Source organism: Oratosquilla oratoria, chromosome 34 (assembly GCF_046742065.1).
Source record: "Oratosquilla oratoria isolate Oo_2021 chromosome 34, ASM4674206v1, whole genome shotgun sequence".
NCBI lineage: Eukaryota > Metazoa > Arthropoda > Malacostraca > Stomatopoda > Squillidae > Oratosquilla > Oratosquilla oratoria.
Genome location: NC_134810.1, coordinates 40,457,677 through 40,473,782, shown reverse-complemented (window position 1 = coordinate 40,473,782; position 16,106 = coordinate 40,457,677). Strand labels below are relative to the sequence as shown.

Here is a 16,106-nt window from a genome sequence, read left to right as displayed (position 1 = left end):
AAAAATAGAAGATGGGAAGAAATCCCTTTGGGTTGTGTCAAAATATCATTCACACATAATCACTACCTAACTCCCCCCCCCCATCTTCCATCCACTCCCTTCCTTGCATCTCAGTATCATCTATACATGGCTACTCTGTACTTACTCATCTCCTGCCTTCTCCCTTCCTTGCTCAACAGATATCCCCCTTCTTGCTCAATGCCCCATTTACCCCATCCATCCATCTCATCCTCAGTTGCCTCCTCATATTCACTCCATCACCTCTGCCTTCCACACCTCTTTTACTAATCTTTCTTTATTCTTTCCAAGTGTCTAAATCATCCCAATACTTTTTTATGAACCCTATCTCCCATCTCCTTTTTCACCCCAGCTTTCCTCCTCACCTCTTCTTTTCTTACTCTATCCAACCTTGTGACCATTACTATACTTCTCAGACATTTCATCTCACACATTTAATTTTTTCCTCTCTGCCTTTCTTGACTTTCATGTTTGTGCCCCATACAATGCTGTCAGCACAATCACCCTTTCATATAATCTCCTCTGCTTCCATTCCCAAATGTCTATTTCTCATTACACTTTTTATTCCCCCAAGTCTGAGTCTACAATTTACCTATATCTCTACTCCTCCATTTCCTGCCACATGTGACCCCAAATACCTAAAGCTATCTAATTCCTCCAGCCTCTCTCCTTCAAGACTTACTTCCAAACTGCTGCCATCCTCTCCCCTTGTACATCTCATCACCTTCCTTTTACTTGCATTTACCTTCAACTTTCTCCTATTGCATACCCTCCCAAAATTCATCACTCTTCATTTAGAGATTCATTTACAGTTTCATTGTAATATGAATTTACATACATATCTCATCCACTGCTCTGGGTCAGAACCAATGCATTAAGACATAGCACATCCACAGCAAGGCTGCTTCATTTAATTGGTGACCCCCTCTATCCCCTCATGAATTTAGTTTATGAAAAGAAATATGTATGAAAGAAAAAGCTGATAGGGGTGGATGCAGGTATTTATTGCTGGGTAGATATTTCAAAATCGCATGAAAGGATTAATATTCATATTATATTAGTACATATCAGCATTGTTACATGCATTTGGGAAAAAATTACCTTAAATACTACTAGTTCACTGAGTGCATTGATTTTTTCAATGTGCTGCAACTTAGTTTGACAATGTACAAATGAGTCACTTTTCACATGTATATGATAATTGACTTCATTAGATAAATGCCTATCTAGAGTTTCCGTTGAAATTTTAGATTTCTTTGGGATATAAGAAAGTAAAGGGGAAGTCATATCTTCTTTTATAGAAAAGGTTGCTTTCAAATAATGAATAAGTCTATCTAATCTTCATTTCTGTAAAATAAGTACCTTCATATAATACCGAAAATTTATTACATGTATTTATATTGTATCTCAAGTTCAACACCTACTCACACAGCTGCACAGATGGTTACAATAAATGATGTCCCACAGTAAATAAATTTGAAAGTCTTTTCTTTCCCACTCTTCCAATGATCTCCCATTTATCTGAAGCTTACCATGTAAATCATTCAACTGATAACCACAAGTATTGAGCAGCTGTATTTTTTCTTTTGTAAATAGCTCTTATCTAATCTGTAATACATCTGCTGTATATTTTGTAATGTGAGTTTTCATTCTACTTATACAGGTAGTGACCACGCCAGAATGTAGGAAACCAAATGTTACTGATATTTGTGATGTTATATATGAAGAAATTCTCTTTGGCCAGGTAAGAAAATATAATAAAAACAAAGATGGATTCCTCAAGTTTATTATACATATCTTCTGGGAAGTTAAACATATTGCCCTAAGAGACTGAAATAGTACATTCTTTTTTTGTAACATATTCATTCTTAGTGTAATTAGAAATTTTTATACACATTTATAAATACCTGTAAGATATCTTTTATTAACACAACCATAGCACATCCCCAATTTTATTTCAAACCACTCATTCACACCATTCCCAACCCTATCATAAGCTTTACTACCTATGCGAGAGCTTTTGAATGCTCTGAATAGCTTTCCCTCTGTCCTGTATATCTGCAATACCTCCACAATATCTTCTTATCTACCCAGTCATAACCCTTCTCTAGATCCATAAAAGTCCACAAAAATCCTTACCTTTTGTCAGAAACTTCTCACATATCTACCTTACCACAAAGAGTAGACCCACACACACTTTTCCATTCCTAAACCCACACTGTTCCTCGCCAATACTTCCTCTGTTCCTCTCCTAATCCTTTCAGTTAACACTTGCCATATGCCTTTCCCATTACACTCAACAAACTGATCCTATGTTAATTTGATATTTAAATTGCTAATAATTTGTTCTAGTGTCATCATGTTATAGATCCCAAATCATACTATGAAGCATGTAAGTATGATGTGTGCCACAGCACCAACCCTGATTCCTCAAAGTGCCGAGCTTTACTAGCATATGCAAGGAGATGCCAGGATATTGGAATATGTCTTAACTGGCGAAGTGAGCACCTTTGTCCTGCCAAATGTCCAGCAGGTATGTATATTTTGCTATCATATTTACATTTTTTTTTTTACTATATAAGGATTGTTTTTCCTTTTTTCTCTGAATTAATTATTTCCAATCAGCCCAATTTATAGGATATGGGATGAATGTTTTCAGCTAAAATGCTATTCTTTCTTTTAGTTTCATCTAGATAGAATGTTCTTCTCTGATGCATTCTACTTTTAATGGTCAACAAAGATTCTGTTCCATGAAAAACAATATATTTCTTATCTACTTATTTTTTGTGGTAAGACAGATATGTGAGAAAGCTATAGGAAAAGATAAGGATGTTTTTTGGGCTTTTATGGATTTGGAAAAGGCTTATGACAGGGTAGACAGGAAGGCACCATGGGAGGTATTGCAGATATAAGGGATAGGAGGAAAGCTTTTAGGAGCTGTGAAGAGTTTTTATGAAAGTAGTAGAGCATGTGTCAGGATTAGAAATGGAGAGAGTGAGTGGCTCGAGGTAAAGGTGGGACTAAGTCAGGAATGTGTTATGTCACCCTGGCTGTTCAATTTATACATGGATGGATTGGTGTGAGAGGTGAATGCAAGGGTGGTGGTTCAGGGATTGGAGATAGTTAAATAAAATGGAGAAAAGTGGGAAATAAGCCAGCTGTTGTATGCAGACAACACTGCGCTTGTAGCAGGATCAGAGGAGGGGTTGAGGAAGTTAGTGACAGAGTTTGGGACAGTGTGTGAAAGAAGGAAGTTGAAGATAAATATGGTCAAATGTAAGGTAATGAGATGTACAAGGGGTGAAAGTGGCAGCAGACTGGAAGTGAGTAATAAGGGAGAGCAACTGGAGGAAGTGGATAGTTCTAGATACTTGGATGTGAATGTGGCAGGAAAGGGAGGAGTGGAGGTGGAGGTAGAATGTAGATTGAGAGAAGTGAGTAAATGCCTTGGTGGATTAAAAAGTGTAATGAGAAATAAACATTTGGGAATGGATACTAAGAGGAGATTGTATGAAGGCGTGATTGTGCCCACAGCACTGTATGGGGCAGAAACATAGAACATAAGAGAGAAAGAGAGGAGGAGTTTGAATCTGTTTGAGATGAGGTGTCTGAGAAGTATGATAGGGGTTACTAGGCTGGATAGAGTGAAAAATGAGGAGGTGAGGAGGAGAACAGAGGTAGAAAGGGAGTTGGGAGATAGGGTTGATGAAAGAGTATTGGGATGGTTTAGACACATGGAAAGAATGAGTGAAGAAAGACTAGTAAAAGAGGTGTGAAAGGCAGAGGTGGAAGGAGTGAACATGAGGGGGTGGCTTAGGATGAGGTGGATGGATGGGGGTATAAGTGGCTTTGGGGAAGAGGGGAATGCCTGTCGAGGAGGGACAGGAGAGGACAGAAAACAGGGGTAATTGGAGAATGGTTGTATATGGATGATGCTGTGATCCATGAGGTGGAATGGGTGGGTGATGGGGGGTGAGGGAGTATGTGTGAGAAAAATTTGATGTAGCCTGAAGAGATTTTTCCCTGTCTTCTTTTCTGCATGAGGGGACGGAAAGGGGGGAGGGATTGGTGATTTAATGAAACGGCCTTGCTGTGGATGTGCTGTCTTGCGACACTGTTTCTAACCCAGGGCAGTGGACAGGATGCAGGGATGACCTGTCATCCAGGAGGTGCCAAGATAAGAGGGAGGGTAGAGGGTGGAGGGGAGTGGAGTGTGATAGGGATGGAATGGGTGAGAGTGGTTTTTATGCCTTTGTTTTTTGGCTACTTCCCTTATAAGGGGGAAAAAGCCTTTGATATATGTATATATTTACCTAGTTGTATTTACCTAGTTGTATTTTACAGGACAAGAGCTATGCTCGTGGTGACCCGTTTTCGTATCTCTCTGCGTCCAGTTTATTCTCAAAATCTTGTATAGATTTGACACACTGTTTCTCCGTTTAGTTTGTTCCAGACATCAATCACTCTATGTGGGAAGCTATTCTTTTTCAAATCTCTTCTGTAACTGTCCTTTTTTAGCTTCTTTTTATGTCCTCTTGTTTCTCTTCTGTCCCATTTTAGTAGTCGTCTATATAAAAAATTTCCATCCCTTTCATAATTCTGTAAATGGTCAACAAATTGCCTCTTTCTCTTCTCTGTTCCAGTGTTGATAGATGTAATTTCTCCAATCTTTGTTCATATGTCAAATTTGATAGTGTAGGTGCCATTTTTGTCACTGCTCTTTGAATTCTTTCTAATTTTCTTATATTTTTTTTTGTGCTAGGTGCCCATAGTGTTGCAGCATACTCTAGTTTAGATCTTATTAGTGTAACCACTATTTTCTTTATGTATGTACCTTTGCTTATTCAACCAAAATATGTTTTCAAAGTTTCTCTAGCATCCATAATTTTTTGTCCATGTCTTTCATAATTTTGAAGACAGCAATTATGTTGTTTTCTTTCTTCCATCTTCTGATGTGTTCAATCTCAGTTTTTTAGTTTTTCTGTGCTTGATCTGTCAGCTAATCCAAGAATAAGTTTTTATGCTGCCCTCTTGTCTCTTGTATTTCTTATATCTTATATCTCCTCTTGTATGGGAACCATATCACTGCTTCATATTCCAATTTGGGGCAGATCAGATTTGTTCACAAGATTATATATATCTTTTTTTCAATATTTGTCAACTCCCATGACCTTGTTGATATGCCTTTCAGATGACAGATTATTCATAAACAAGGCTCTTAGCTATCTTTCCTTTTTTGCTCTTGTAACATCCTTGTTTTCCATCATGTAGCTCTGTGACAGCCTCTTCTACCCATGTTCAAAATGTATATATATATATATATATATATATATATATATATATATATATATATATATATATATATATATATGTATATATATATATATATATATATATATGTATGTATATATATATATATATATATATGTATATATATATTTATTTATATATATACACATATATACATATATATATATATATATATATATATATATATATATATATATATGTATCTATATATATACATATATGTACATATATATATACATATATATATATATATATGCACATATATATACACATATATACATATATATATATACATATATATGTATGTATGCATGTATATATATATATATATATATGTATATATATATATATATATATATAAAGTATATATATATATATATTTATATATATATATATATATATATATTTTATATGTATATATGGCATTTATTTTAATTTTCCATTCCTGGCTCCAAGCATAAGTTTTGTTGTCTTTGAACAATTTGTTATCTTCATTTCTTATTCTCTTTATAATGTTGGTATCATTTGCAAATAAGTTATAGTAACTGTTTTTTGCTATTCATCATGTCCATAATATATTTTATGAACATTGCAGGTACCAAACTCTGCAGGATCCCACTAATCACATCTTTCTAATGCAGCATCTCATCTTTCACAATTGTCCTTATGAATCTATTTTGCAGAAAATCCTTCATTCATTGCAGGAGGCTCCTTTTGATTCCTTTTATATATTCTAACTTCCACTCTAATCTTCTGTGAGTTACCTTTTCAAAAGATTTTTCCAGATTCTGATACATACAATCAACCCAACTATCTCTTGCAGCACATCAACTGTTCTTGAGTAAAATCTTAATAGATTTCATACACAGAGCTGAATTGGTTATCTTTCAAGATTTTCATAATTTCAAAATATTTTGTCCATCTGTCTTTCACAACTTACATAATTTAGCCATGATGCTGATCAAGTGTGCTAGTCTATACTTTAGGTCCTTATTTCCTCCTTTGCAAATTGGGACCACATTTGCCTCTTTATAATCTTAAGAGTTTTTTACCTCTTCTAGGGAATACAATCAGTTCATGACTCTTATCCACTAGTTGTTCTTTGTATTTCATGAGTATCCATTTTATTGTACCTCAGCCCCTTCTGTATCAAGGGCTAATGCCAAACAATTTGTTTCAATTGTGTGGCACCCCTTGGCATAAAAAGATTTCAACTTTTTTTTGTTATTAACCCTATCCATGCTTAGTACAAGCCATTTATTCTAATAAGTTCCAAACAGTTTAACTCAATTGTGTGGTACTCATACCCCTAAGGTAGAGAAAGATCAAATGTTTTATCTAATATCTAATTTTCTTACTTCTCTCATTTCTAATATTGTCATTACTAATTCTCTTTTCATGGATCTCATCAGGTATGGAATATAAGCCTTGTATATCAGGCTGTGCTGCTACCTGTGATACAATCAATCTCAAGACAAACCCTTCTGAGAGAAGAGAAGAGCTAGATTACAGCTATGATTATGATTACATTAATATGGATACAGTCACAGAGGTGGATACATCTTATTTCATGAACGAATTGGAAGAGCAGTGTGAATTTAGCATTGTTGATGGATGTGTCTGTCCTTGGGTAAGTATAACAGTTTTTAGAGTTCATAATTCATTAATATAGCTATAGTGTAATATAGAATAACATCCTAAATTTGGCTGGTATGGACAAGGAGAGCATGGTTGATCCCATGTATGTGATGGTCACACTTAAGATGCAATCCATCCAGTGAATTAAGTTCACTTTTTTGTATCATTGGCAAAAGATTGCAATGTGAAAAAAGAAGAGAAGCAAAACATGAGATAAAGAAAGCAAAAAGGAGGGAGGTGTAAAATGATGGAGGAATATGACAAAATTTTGAAAGTGATAAAAGGATTTTTAGAACAAAGTTGAGAGAGGAAGGGGAGGCAAATCAAGTAGAGAAGAAAAGGTAAATAGTACAGATGGAGAGATGATAACAGAAGAGGAGGCGGCAAAGGGAAGATGGGCAGAGTATTTTAGAGAGCTGCTAAATGTGGAGGAGGATAGAGAGAGAGAGAGAGAGAGAGAGAGAGAGAGAGAGAGAGAGAGAGTGGTGGTAGTAGTGGAAGGCACTAAGAAAATGACAATGATGGGTGAGGAAAATGGAGGAGAAATAAGAAAAGATGTGGTGCAAGTAGTTATTAAAATGATGAGAACAGGTAAGGCACCTGGGTTGGAGGGGTGTCATGTGGAGTGTCTGAAGAAGTGAGGTACTGTAATATTGGACTTGATGGTGAGGTTGTTTAATGTATGTCTAAGGGAGGATAGAAGACTGGAGGAGTGCCTGTATAGTTTGGCTTTATGAGGGAAAAAAAGGTCAAATGTGAATGTAGTAGTTTCAGAAGGATCAGTTTGTTGAATGTAGTTGGGAAGACTTATAGGATGGTTGTAATTGAAAGGATTGGGAGAGAAACAGAGGGAATAATTGGTGAGGAACAGGGTGGATTTAAGAAAGGTAGGGGTTGTATGGATAAGATTTTTGTGGTAAGGCAGATATTTGAGAACTTTAGGAAAAGGTAAAGATGTTTTTTGGGCCTTTATGGATATGGAAAAGGCTTATGACAGGGTAAACAGGAAGTCATTGTGGGAGGCTTTATAGATATATGAGATTGGGGGAAAGCTGTTAAGGGAAGTCAAGAATTTTTATAGGAGTAGTAGAGCCCGTGTTAGAAATGAAAATGGAGAGACCAAGTGGTTTAAGATAAAGGTTGGACTGTATCAGGGATGCGTTGTGTCACCATAGCCATTTAACCTGTACATGGATGGTGTGGTGCAGGAAGTAAACGTGAGGGTAATGGGCCAGAGATTGGAGATGGTTAAAGAAAATGGAGAAAAGTGGGAGGTAAGCCATTTGTTTGCTGATATCACTGCACTTCTGGCAGAGTCAGAGGAGGGATTAAGGGAGTTAGTGACTGAGTTTGGGAAGGTATGTGATAGGAGAAAGTTCAAGGTAAATGTGAGTAAAAGTAAGGTGATGAAATGTACAAAGGGAGGGGATGGGAGTGAGTTGGAAGTAGAGAGGCTGGAGGAAGTGGATAGCTTTAGGTATTTGGGGTTACATGTGACAGAAAATGGAGGAATGGAGGTAGAGGCAAATTGTAGATTGAGAGAAGCAAGTAAGTGCCTAGGGAGATTAAAAAGCATAATGAGAAATAGACATTTGAGAATTGATACAAAGAGGAAATTGTATGGAAGGGTGATTGTACCAACAACACTGTATGGGGGCAGAGACATGAATTTAAGAGAGGCAGAGAGGAAAAGTGTAAATGTATCTGAGATGAAATGTCTGAGAAGTATGGTAGGGGTTACAAGGTTGGGTAGAGTGAAAAACGAGGAGGTGAGGAGGAAAGCTGGGATGGAAAAAGAGATGGGAGATAAGGTTGATAAAGAGTATTGGGATGGTTTGGACACATGGAAAGAATGAAAGAAGAAAAATTAGTAAAAGAGGTGTGAAAGGCAGAGGTTGGGGGAATGAATATGAGTGTGCAACTGAGGATGAGATGGATGGATGTGGTGAAAAGGGCATTGAGCAAGAGAGGGAAGTCTGTTGAGCAATGAAGAAAGAAGGCAGGAAATGGGGGTGAGTAGAGAATGGCTGTGTATAAATGATACTGTGATGCAATGAAGGGGATGGAGGACTGGGTGGTTATGGAATGGTTATGTGTGAATGATATTTTGACACAGCTTGAAGGGATTTCTCCCCATCTTCTATTTTTCTGCATGAGGGGATGGAGAGGGAGGGTTGCCGATTAAGTAAAACAGCTTTGCTGTGGATGTGCTGTGTCTTGCTGAATTGCTTCTGACCCAGGGCAGTGGGTGGGATATAGGGATGACCCATCTTCCATGAGGATCTAAGATGAGAGGAAGGAAAGGGTTGGGGATGGGAGTGGAATGGGTGGAGATGAAATGAGTGGGAGTGGGTATATGCCTTTTGACTTTGGTCACCTCCCTGGTAAGGGGGAAAAAGCCTTTGGTATATAGATCGAAATTTTGAAAAGGCTTGAGAGGCTGGTCATAGTTTTGAAGAAGCTTGCAATCATGAGAGAAAAAGGGGAGAGAATGAGGGAGTATAGGAGACTTTGAGTAGGAGATACCAGGAAGAAGAGGCACTTGTTCTGTTACTAAGGAATGGCATCATGAAGAGAGAGAAGAAAAAATGAAGAAAATTTTGATGACCATCCCAATCCCATCACCGATGGAAAATACAGGTGATGGACTAGAAAGAAAATAGAAAGTATGACTGTGTTAGACCTACACTGGAAGGATGCTGGAAGTTGTACAGGGCAGAAAGGATCTTTATTTTTCAAATTACTTTATTCTGACTTGTTAGAGTATCCTAGTACTGTTGATGTTTTGTTTTGATGCTGACTTTTTTTTTTTTTCAACTGCCAGTAGCGTTGAATGTAACTTATAACAAGTAATACTGGCTTACTCCCCACCCAGGGTGTGCAAAAAATTTAAAATTGTCATAAATAATTACCATCTCGTCCAACGTTCCCTCTAAGCTGTGCACATGTTTTACAACTAGCACACATAAAGAAACATGTGCGCACACAAAGTTTTCAGATGACATTAAAATCAATTCAATAAAGAAGTTTCAGCCATATATCAGTTCATAAATTCTCTTAGAATATGGTAACTTGCCAACCGTCAAACCAGTAATCACTTTGTTTTTCTCTCTTCTAACTCTAGTGCTTCTATTGCAAATGAAATGACTTTGCTGCCGTCATGGGTGAACACATACTTTTCAGAGAAGGCAAAGTTTGCACACAAGTAAATTTCTGTGCACACAGTTATAGAAGAGATCTGAAAAAGAACAGCTTTCCCCACAGAGTAATAGACATTTGGAACAAGTTAGATGAGAAAGTGGTGTGTGCAAAAACAATACGCGAATTTAAAAACAGTCTAGATAAAATGAGATATGAAGACGGGACACTATGAGCATAGTTTCCCTTCCCATAAAATACAACTAGGTAAATACAACTGGGTAAATACACATAGCAAAAAATTAGATAGAAGGAATGTTGATCTCATCCTTACCACCATATTCAGAAACACTCCAAACTATAAGATAAGGAGGGAATTCCATAATCTTGGCTGTGTATTTGGATTGAGTATGCCCCGCCCTCTTACAAAGGATTACAAAGGCAAAGCATGCCGACAGGAGACCTTTTGATCCATATCTAGGTCGGTTGCAAAAAAAAAAAAAAAAAAAAAAAAATCATATTAATAATAAATTAAAACTATAACAATGTAAATAACAATTAAAATACATAAATAAATGCATTGGTATAGTTGAATAACACAAACAGGTAAATAGTAAATGATAATAAATTGACATATAACTAATAATAAATGAGAATCAGACAGACAAATTATAACAAAACAAAAACAAATAATATAACATAAATTATAATAATTACAGCATCTTACTTAGGTATTTATCTAAATGATTCTTAAAGCTTCGAACTGAACTACATTGCACTACCTGTGCAGGAAGTTTATTCCATTCATTAACTACACGGTTGGCAAAGTTGTTTCTACCTACTTCCAAATTGAATCTATTTCCGGACAGTTTGAGACCATTGTTTCTTGTCTGATTCTCATTCAATGTGAAAATTTTGTCACTTTTGATGTTGTCAATTCCCTTTAAAATCTTAAAGACCTGTATCAAGTCACCTCTGAGTCTACGCTTTTTTAGGGAAAACAGATTCATGTGCTTAAGTCGATTTTCGTATGATTTATTTTTGATATTTGGAATCAGTTTTGTGGCTCGCCGTTGTACTTTTTCCAGTCTGTCAATGTCTTTAATGAGATTCGGTGACCATACAGAAACAGCATATTCCAAATGTGGACGAACTAACGATTTATATAGCTTGTAAGTATATGCTCATCTGTCTACAACATACTCATCTTCTACAAAAGAAGAGAATTCCAGGGACATAAAGATTCTACAAAAGATTTGGCTGGAATAAAAGGTTTATATTGATAAAAAAAAAAAAAAAAAAAAAAAAATCCTCAGTATTTACAATCAAGAGATCAGCAGCTTATATCTTAAGTAAAAGATCATTATAACCAAGTGTGGCTTATTACAATTTGTAATAAAATAATTGTTGCTTCAAGTTTAACTGACTGGAAACTTACACCTCCACAGTGACTGGCTGCAGTCCTTAGTCTCCCATAGATATCGCTAGGAAAAATGATTGGACTGTTATTTGTGTCATGTTTGTGTGGGTCTGTTTGTATATCACTAGCCATCAGTTGCCAACTCTCCTCATGTGAAGAAGTAGAGGAAATACAGTTGTAGTTGATATAGATCTTTTGAGCCAGGTGTGCAGAGAACATGTTGGACTCCCAGTGAGGGCATTGATGGGTTTTAAATTATGTACAAGTAAGCACTTGCCATTTTCAATCGTATCTAATTGAAATTTCCTATAACCTTCTTATTACTCAAGGTATGGCACTGATACTGATTTCAATTGTGTAATTTTTCTTCCAGGTCTATATATGGAATTTTTTATTTCATATATTTTGGAGAATTATTTATTTAGTTAAATTTATGAACAAAATTATAAATCCAGAGTGGTGATTGAATAAATCTGGATTTACTTTCACTCTTTTTCTGTTAAAAATCTTAATGTATGATAAATTTAATAATTTAACACTATACTGATCTTATATACAGGGCCAGGTGTTGGACAGAGGTCGGTGTGTTGATGCCATTACTTGCCATGAATGTCAAGGTGGTCACCGTTACAATACAAACTGGCTTCTAGATGAATGTACTAACTGCACATGCACTCTTGAGGGCACAAGATGTGAGGTTGAGAAATGTCAAGAAGTGTATTGTGGATATAATGCAGTAAGTCAGATACATGTGTACAAGTTACTTTCTTATAATTCTTGTGTATCTCATATTGCTTTCATAATCTAAGTAATATTTGTAGCATATGTATGATTTTCATTATTTTTCCAATTGTTGATTTGGTACCCCTCCCTTGATTTACTATACAAACAAGAGGAACATCAGTCTGATATTTCCAACATGCAAATGAAATGTGGGAGGTGTTGCAGATGTATGGGATGGGGGAGAGTTCTTAATGGTATTCAAAAGCTTTTCAGTAAGTAGTAGAGTTTGTGAATGGGAGTGGAGGGTATGAGGGGATGAAATGGGGGGGGAGTTGATTTATACCTTTGACTTTGGCTACCTCCCTTGTAAGGGGGAAAATATCCTTGGTATATGTATGTATATGTAGTAGAGTTTGTGTTAAGGTTGGGAATTATGAAAATGAGTGGTTTAAGGTGAAGATAGAGCTGTGCCTGTGTTGTGTTATGTCACTATGGCTGTTCAGTGTACATTGTAAGATGGGGTGAGCTAGTTGTTATTTGTTGATGACTCTGTGCATGTGGCTGGGTCAGAGAAAGGTCTAAGGCAAATTATGACAGTTCAGGAAAATATGTGATCAGAAAATGTTGAATAAAGTGGATATATTGGGTGAAGGGACAGGGCAAGATATAGGTGTTTGTTGAGAATAGAGCCCTTACATGCCTAAGTATCACCTCAAGGCAAAGTTCTCAGTGATTCTGCCTCAGGGCAAAGTTCTCAGTGATGCTGCCCCAATGCAAAGTTCTCAGTGATGCTGCAACACTACATACATAAAACAATTACTATATAAGTACTACATATAGTATATAGGGAAGAATGACTATACTCTAACAAATATACTTACTATACTATAAAGAGAAGAATTACTACATATTACATACACTTACTATACTATAAAGAGAAGAATTACTACATATTATGTATACTTACTATACTATAAAGAGAAGAATTACTACATGTATCCCCTTAACAACCTGAATACTGTAACAGCATCACCTCTTTCTCTTTGATCAGGGTTGGAGCTCATAGGGTTCTCACAGTATTTGCTTTTTCTTTTTCTATCATAGACAAACCAAGGAAAATGTTGCAGCAAGGTTGAGTGTACCCATAAACCTTGTGAATATACTCAAAAGTATTACGTTAGTGAAACTGGATACCAGGTTCCAATTTCTGATGAGGATAGCATTACTACTTTTAGAAATGCTAATGAAGTAAGTTGTTAATAAAGTATAACTCTCACTTGTATATTACTGAGAGATGAGCTTGCATTTTGATAAAGTGCTTTCAGCCACTAAAATTTAGGATTAAGATTAGTTTATTTACTTTTGTAATTTGTCACACACAGACATGGGAAGATGGATTATGTCAAAAGTGCACATGCCAGGAGGAAGGGAAAGATACTAGTATGAAAATAGTTTGTCAAGAAGAAACCTGCCCTACTCCAGCTGAAGATCCAAGGAGTGAAGATTATGTTGTAGTAGAAAAGCCAGAACCTTATAAGTGTTGCCCACAGCTAGTGCCAATAGCCTGTAAGGTTGGCGATGTATCATACAAGGTAGGTCTACTAATTTATGGATGGTGAAGGGGCTCTATGTATGACGGTAAAGGTAAAAATGAGTACAAGCATAACATACTGGTAAGTCAAAACTGAGTACCATATTTTCCGGCTTAAAATGCGCATTGGGTTATAATACGCACCCATGCACTTCATTATCTCAGTACACAGATAGCGCGCACCGGCGTATAACGCGCATGCCCGATTGCCATCAAGCGTGAGAATCGAGAACCAAGAAATAGTCGGAACTACATGTACTGGTATATGACTCATGTCGTGCGTTGGTCCTTTATTACTTTGTAGCTTAAATAGTTTGTAGGAAATATGATCTAAAAAAAAGTTTATTGAAAGTAAAATATACAGAAAAATTTCAGGATTTTTACAGAAAATGTTCATTTTATATCTTGAGGTAATAATTCGTCTTTACCATTTTTTATTTAATACTGAAACAAACTACAGACTGTTTCGTTTTGGCTTTGAACCTGCAATGACAGTGTTGAAATAGGACAGTCTCTCATCGAGGTGACGTTTAGTTAATACAACTCCCGAAAGAGGGTGTTGTAATCAGGTGTTTGACACGAGTTTATGAACGGCCGCAACGGAACTTGTACCATACCTAAAGTGAAGCAACAAAGCCAACATACAAATTCAAACTAGGGTGCTGTGAACATGGGCAAATATCATGAATTTTGATCATGTTTCATGGTGTTTAGGCCTATTTAAACATGAAAAATAAGATTCGATAGATACCTACCTATACCAAATATTTATATACGGTAGCCCATGCTGTCGTATTCTTTCATGTCACCATGGCTGTTCTTCTTGTTCTCACGGAACGTCACGGAGAAGTGTGCCGTCCCGACTTTGTGAAGGCCAACATCGTCACGTTGTTGTGAAAAAAATTACACACACAGCCGCAGAATTTTTATCATAGGCCGTAGATAATGCGCACCACCGGATAACGCGCACCCCTCATTTTTAGGCCCTTCCAACGGAAAAAAGTCGTGCACTATACGCCAGAAAGTACGGTATAGTATATTAATGGAAGTATGATATTTTTGTCATTCAAGAATTAACCCCTTCCATACGGTGCCGCACACGTAGGCGTCATGAGGAGCAAGTGGATTCGCGACGCTGCCATATCGGCGTCTTGATTATATTTATTGTAGTCGCCCCTGTGTTTTTACATTCTCCCAAATGCGCCCTGAATCCCATTCTCTGTGGTTTTCAAAATTCGCGGGTGAAAGAGAGAACGATCGATATAAGCGGCGACTATATTTTATGATGCGAATATTATTTCGTTACGTCATACGTCTGGCATTGGTTGCTGCCTGCGAGATTTAAGTCCCGTATTGAAGTGGTTAAGTTATTCCCTTATCATTTGAGTACAACCAAACATATCATAAGTCAAGTAATGCACATTCAGTCTCTAATTGTTATGAGCCTTAATGCAGGATCTTATCTTTTGGACTGCTCAGGTTTAATTTGTTTTCTAAAAAAAATTCTATTTTGGTGGTGCGAGTAGCTTACCCAATGGGGCCTTAAAGAAAATGTATTCTTCTATATAAAATCCTCTAACTAGTTGCTTCTTACATAAAGAATTGCCACTGCCAAATTACAGTATACATCTTGCCCCAACAGGAAAATGAGAGATTTGAAGATCCAAATGGTGACCCATGCATATACTGGAAATGTGAAGCCAGCCATCCAATCGATATTACAAAGCTTCCTCCAGTTGAAATTGATGCAGTCCCTGTAGTTGAAGAAAATGCATTGGTGGCTGTAGTTAAGAAGGAATATATCAGGATATGCAACAACACCTGTGCCCCTGTAAGCTGAAGATTTTATTGATAATTTTCTTTGAACATATATTGTATAATCCAAATATTAGCTGTTTTTATGTCTTATTCTGCATGTATTGTAAATGAATTTGAGGTTAGGTATGATGAATTAGAGAATAGAAGATGGGACCCAAAGAGCATTGTCTCTTTCCTGCATACTACAATTAGATAAATACCGGTACATATCCTGACTCATTCTTTACTCAGCTGGAGTGATTTCAAACTTTACTTTGATGAAAATAAAGTGGCTATCCATTCTTCAGGGTTATGAATACAAGGAACCAAGCTCAAATGATATTTGCTGTGGTGAATGTGTACTTACATCCTGTGTAGTCAGTAATGGTCAGCAATTTGAACTGGGTGAACAGTGGCAATCTGATGATTTCTGCATTTCATACAACTGCACATATGATGGGGTAAGTGAAC

At 36.6% G+C, this 16,106-nt stretch overlaps 1 protein-coding gene across 2 annotated transcripts in view; it reads left to right on the top strand.

Annotated features, from left to right (window-relative positions):
• LOC143018223 (hemocytin-like) overlaps window positions 1-16,106 on the top strand; it is a 184,722-nt gene that overhangs the window by 156,431 nt on the left and 12,185 nt on the right. For both annotated transcript variants that reach the window (XM_076173462.1, XM_076173461.1), the window contains exons 70-77: window positions 1,682-1,762; window positions 2,371-2,551; window positions 6,741-6,958; window positions 12,084-12,260; window positions 13,352-13,495; window positions 13,630-13,839; window positions 15,481-15,669; window positions 15,944-16,096. In XM_076173462.1, the coding sequence (XP_076029577.1) occupies window positions 1,682-1,762; window positions 2,371-2,551; window positions 6,741-6,958; window positions 12,084-12,260; window positions 13,352-13,495; window positions 13,630-13,839; window positions 15,481-15,669; window positions 15,944-16,096 (1,353 nt within the window). The remainder of the gene's footprint in view (window positions 1-1,681; window positions 1,763-2,370; window positions 2,552-6,740; window positions 6,959-12,083; window positions 12,261-13,351; window positions 13,496-13,629; window positions 13,840-15,480; window positions 15,670-15,943; window positions 16,097-16,106) is intronic.